The sequence below is a fragment of the Dromiciops gliroides genome, chromosome 1 (assembly GCF_019393635.1).
Source record: "Dromiciops gliroides isolate mDroGli1 chromosome 1, mDroGli1.pri, whole genome shotgun sequence".
Classification (NCBI taxonomy): Eukaryota; Metazoa; Chordata; class Mammalia; order Microbiotheria; family Microbiotheriidae; genus Dromiciops; species Dromiciops gliroides.
Genome location: NC_057861.1, coordinates 683,791,094 through 683,796,280, shown reverse-complemented (window position 1 = coordinate 683,796,280; position 5,187 = coordinate 683,791,094). Strand labels below are relative to the sequence as shown.

Genomic DNA, 5,187 nt, shown 5'->3' with positions numbered 1-5,187 from the left:
TTAAGTATATTGTTCTCAAGAAAATGTTAGGTGGGGGATTCTTCGTGTTGGATTATCTGAGATTAAAATTGGATATTAGATCATGAATCTCCCCTACTTAACCTTTCCCTTAATTTATCTCCCAGACTAGTAAATGGAAGAAGCTTCTGGTTTTCTAGATAGAGCTTTTATTGTATGGTAGTCACAAGGTGATGTTGATTAGAAGGATAGGAAAGGGCCCACCGGTCCGCGGGCGCCTAGGCGGCGTGTGTCCGTCCTGAGGCCCCGGGTCCCGGAGCGCGCCCTCAGGTAAATTTTTCCATAACCTTATGGAGAGAAAGGACTTTGAGACATGGCTTGATAACATTTCTGTTACATTTCTTTCTCTGACGGACTTGCAGAAAAATGAAAGTCTGGATCACCTGATTAGTCTGAGTGGAGCAATCCAGCTCAGGCATCTCTCCAATAACCTAGAGACTCTGCTCAAGCGAGACTTCCTCAAACTTCTTCCCCTGGAACTCAGTTTTTATTTGTTAAAATGGCTCGATCCTCAGACCTTACTCACATGTTGCCTCGTCTCTAAGCAGTGGAATAAGGTTATAAGTGCCTGTACAGAGGTATGGCAGACCGCCTGTAGAAACTTGGGCTGGCAGATAGATGATTCCGTTCAGGACGCTTTGCATTGGAAGAAAGTTTATTTGAAGGCAATTTTGAGAATGAAGCAATTGAAAGACCATGAAGCCTTTGAGACCTCATCGTTAATTGGACACAGTGCCAGAGTATACGCACTTTACTACAAGGATGGACTTCTCTGTACAGGGTCAGATGACTTGTCTGTAAAACTCTGGGATGTGAGCACAGGACAGTGCATATATGGTATCCAGACCCACACTTGTGCTGCTGTGAAGTTTGATGAACAAAAACTTGTAACAGGATCCTTTGATAACACAGTAGCCTGTTGGGAATGGAGTTCAGGAGCCCGAACCCAGCACTTCCGAGGACACACAGGTGCAGTGTTCAGCGTGGATTACAGTGATGAGCTTGATCTTTTGGTGAGTGGCTCTGCAGACTTCACTGTGAAAGTATGGGCCTTATCAACGGGGACGTGCCTGAACACACTCACAGGACATACTGAGTGGGTTACCAAGGTGGTTTTACAGAAGTGCAAGGTTAAGTCTCTGTTGCACAGCCCTGGAGATCATATTCTCCTCAGTGCCGACAAGTATGAAATCAAGATTTGGCCGATTGGAAGAGAAATCAACTGCAAATGCTTAAAAACGTTGTCTGTATCTGAGGATCGAAGTATCTGTTTGCAGCCCAGACTCCATTTTGATGGCAAATACATCGTATGTAGTTCAGCCCTAGGGCTCTATCAGTGGGACTTTGCCAGCTATGATATTCTCAGGGTTATCAAGACTCCAGAGTTAGCAAATTTGGCATTACTTGGCTTTGGAGACATCTTTGCCCTGTTATTTGACAACCGCTATCTATACATCATGGACTTAAGGACAGAGAATCTGATAAGCCGCTGGCCTCTGCCTGAGTACAGGAAATCAAAGAGGGGCTCCAGTTTTTTGGCAGGTGAAATGTCATGGCTGAATGGACTAGATGGGCAGAATGATATGGGTTTGGTTTTTGCCACCAGTATGCCTGACCACAGTATTCACTTGGTGTTATGGAAGGAACATGGCTGAAGATATGGACAACAGCTAAAAAACTGACTTTGGGTGCTGAGGCTGCTGGTTCTGTTGCAGCCTCTGTGGGAGCCGATTTTGCATGAACCAAAGTTCACACCTAATGGTATCGTCATGCAGTGCACAATCATTTATTTTCCTGGGTGGGAGTGATGGGGGGTGGAGAGAAAGGTGGGGGGAAAGGGATTATTTTATTGACATAATGCAATGCAGCATGCTAACAGTCTACACCATTGAAACTCATTTGTACTTAGTTATGCTTGTCATTATAAAAGAACAAATTTGGGGCCTAAAAAAAAAAAAAAAAAGAAGGATAGGAAAGTAGAAATACAATACAAATCATCTTAAGTCTAGGCTTAGTCTATATTCCATATAAAACTCACCAAAAGACAAGGGCCACCTTTGGGGCGAGAGACAGAGTCAAGCAGAGCCGGGCCGAGTCAAACTCCAATCCGCGTTTGTCTGTGCAGCACAGCCAGGAGACCAGCGGAGCAGGAAAAAAGGCCCCACTTCCATTCTCTCCTTGCCTTTTAAGCTCGCACCCCGGAAATCGAGTGCTCAGCAGGCAATCTGGCCTGCGTCGCAGGCGGACTGGTGTGCGTAGCTCATGCTGTTGGTCTCCTCCCCAAAAGGGTGGTCCTAAAAAAAAACTGGTGTCTCTCCATTATCTAACCGACTGTTAAAACTTTTTACCACAATTAGATAGTCATGGAGGTCCTGTCTAACTCTGAAATTCTGTGATTCTTTGTAAGAATTATTTTAACTATGTAAGAATAGTTTCAATTTCAGTTTTCAATAATTTAAACCCAAATATAAATTTGAGCACATCCAAATATTCTGAACAGCAATAATATGCAGTATGACAATAGTAGTGCAATAATTTGTATTTCCTGTTTGTAAGAAAAGAAAGTGAGTTTAGAAAAAACTAGCAAAATAGAAAGATAGGAAGTGTGAGATTCACTGTGGTATAAAATCAGTCAATAAATATTGTGCCATAAAAATCAATAAATATTGTTATGAAAATAATCAATAAAATATCAATAAAGGTTTACTTTGTCAGGAACAGTGATTTTATTTTTATGTAGAATTCTCAATAAACTTCCTCTAGTGATAGAGGTTGCTATCTTGTGACTTAACAGTCTTAGAAAGTTTCTTGGAGCCCTAGAAAAGACTGCTTAACAAAAGTGAAGTGACTTGCCCAGGGTCAAATGAATCCAAGTGTATCAATTCATTGATCTTGAAATCAGGTATCCTTGACTCCAAAGCTGGCTCTCTATCTATATTGCCTTTCTGCCTCTCCAATAAAGGTCTTCTTTTTAAAAAGGAAAGTTAGCATATGGGGAATTCCCAAAGTGACATAAAAAAGGCATTAGTAAATTTGTCTATAATGGCAATATGATGAAGTTCTAACTTTAAGAGGGGAAAATCTTTTAAGTCACTTGGCATAAAGACAACTTAATTGGTGATCAGACTTAGGAAATATTGAAAATATCTGCTATGATTGAAAATCTTATATAACCTAAGGCCATCTTGCATTCATTTCTTGGTTCTTCACTCTAATGCTCCTCTTTTCTCCTCTTCCCCTGCTTAGCTGCTATTGCTACAACAAGGAAATTTACATCCCCAAAGCTAGTCCATAAAGCAATTTTGCATTATGGCCTCCACAATCCATGTTATAGTAGGTCATAGAGCTGAGTTATCTTTCCATGTCGCCAGAGGGAGTTTACATATAGGGACATACCCACACTATTGTAGTCATAGATCCAGATTTTTTAAAAAAAAAGTCATGGAGATATGGTTCACAGTGGCGTAGAATATTTTTGGAAATTTAGAAAAATTTCTGGAATTTCCTTCTTCAGGTTTCATGAAGGTGGCTTAAGTACTACAGAGGATGTGCCTGCATTCATTGGTTCATATACTGCTACACATTTTAGTTCATAGGATTGTAACATCATGGACTTAAAGCTGGAAGGGACTTGAGAGGTCATTTAGTCTAAACTCCTAAATTATATTTATGTTCTTCCATTTAATTCCAACAGGTGGATATTTTCTCCCCTGACTTTGATAGCAGCACTTCTATGATTAAAGAATGCTCTTAGAGAAATTTTGTGGCTGAGAAATAGGTCACTTTGTGACCAACTTAGTGATGAGCTGCTCTAAACTTAGCTTGACTGGTTCCTAGTCTATAAACAGATAGTTTATTGCTAGGTCTGTACTAGAAACCTCTTTACATTGGGAGAACCTGCAGCCTATTGGACTCAATTGGCACAGTCTTTGAAGTAAGTCCCCTTGCTTCTGGACTAAGCCGCTGGAGGAGTTTACTTGTGGAGGATCCATTTATTATGTGTGCAAATATCTCAAGACTATTTTGGGAGATCTCTTTAAAAGAAATTAGGTGCATTTTAGATGGCCTAAAAGTGACTTTTTATGACTTGGTGTAAAGTTAGACACCATTGACAATTTAGAAATCTAAAAATAGCATCTTTTTTCTATAGTCAAAGCCAATATGAAGGAATATTTAACAATCTGTATTCTTAAGGGAGTGCTAGGAATAACATATACCCGTTCATATGCTTGACGTATATAAAGACAGTACTGTCATTTATAAAATGTGTTTATTCTATCTAAAGTGCTTGACCGTGCTTCCATTTTTTTCTCTTTATTCTATTAATGAAACATATTTAAAAATGAAAAAGGAAAGAGTTGAGGAAAGGAAGGTCAGTTCTAGGCAAATTTATAAGGTAGGAAAATTTTGGTTTAAATATTAACCTTTCTTTTTTGGGGGGAGGGTTTCTTTTCCTTGCTTTCTTCCCTTCTATTCTCTTTCTTTCCTTGTCTTCTCTTTCTTTCCATTACCTTCCCTTCCATTCCGTGTTATAAAATTATGAGAGGAGCTTATTGTTTCCAAGGGTTAGGAGGCATCTAGATGAATTCATTCCTGAAAGAATAATAGTATGAAAAACCAACACATGTTTTCTGATAGAGAAACTTCTCTTGGTGTTTTACAAGAGAATTGAATCTGCATGTAGTATTGAACCATCAGAGGATTAAAAGAACAAATGAAAACAACCCTGTATCATGTATAATAAGAACTCCATCATTAGTTGTATCTTACTTTTAATAGCAGGGGGTATTGATTTAATTGTGTTGAAGGTGAAGGTCAGATTAAGCTCTGCTGTTGAATTATTATCTATTTTTGTCTCATACTACTTGTAAGATGGAAACAATAAACTGGAAGGGCCACCCTCACAAAGATTTCGTAGTTGTTGCCCCCAAATGTACTTCTTATACAACTCATAACATAGACTTATTTCCATGTCCCAAGTGGAATTATTAGGCTGATTATTTCAAGGTATCACTTCTTGAGTGCCTTATCATAGTCTTATTTCTGTTCCAACCTTGTGGAGCATTGAGGCAACAGATATATGCAAGATGAATAATTCTTTGGCTTGGATCTAAAAATAATTTTCGCCTTCAAAAGCTGAAGAAGTGAGAGGTTGGACTGTTCTTTTTG

General features: G+C 39.2%; 1 protein-coding gene across 1 annotated transcript; it reads left to right on the top strand.

Moving 5' to 3' along the window:
• Positions 1 to 267: 267 nt before the first annotated feature.
• Positions 268 to 1,817, top strand: LOC122740125 (F-box/WD repeat-containing protein 2-like). Its single transcript, XM_043982009.1, has 2 exons — positions 268 to 288; positions 381 to 1,817. The coding sequence occupies exon 2, from the start codon at positions 696 to 698 to the stop codon at positions 1,671 to 1,673; it is 978 nt and encodes a 325-aa protein (XP_043837944.1). The 5' UTR covers positions 268 to 288; positions 381 to 695; the 3' UTR covers positions 1,674 to 1,817.
• Positions 1,818 to 5,187: the final 3,370 nt, after the last annotated feature.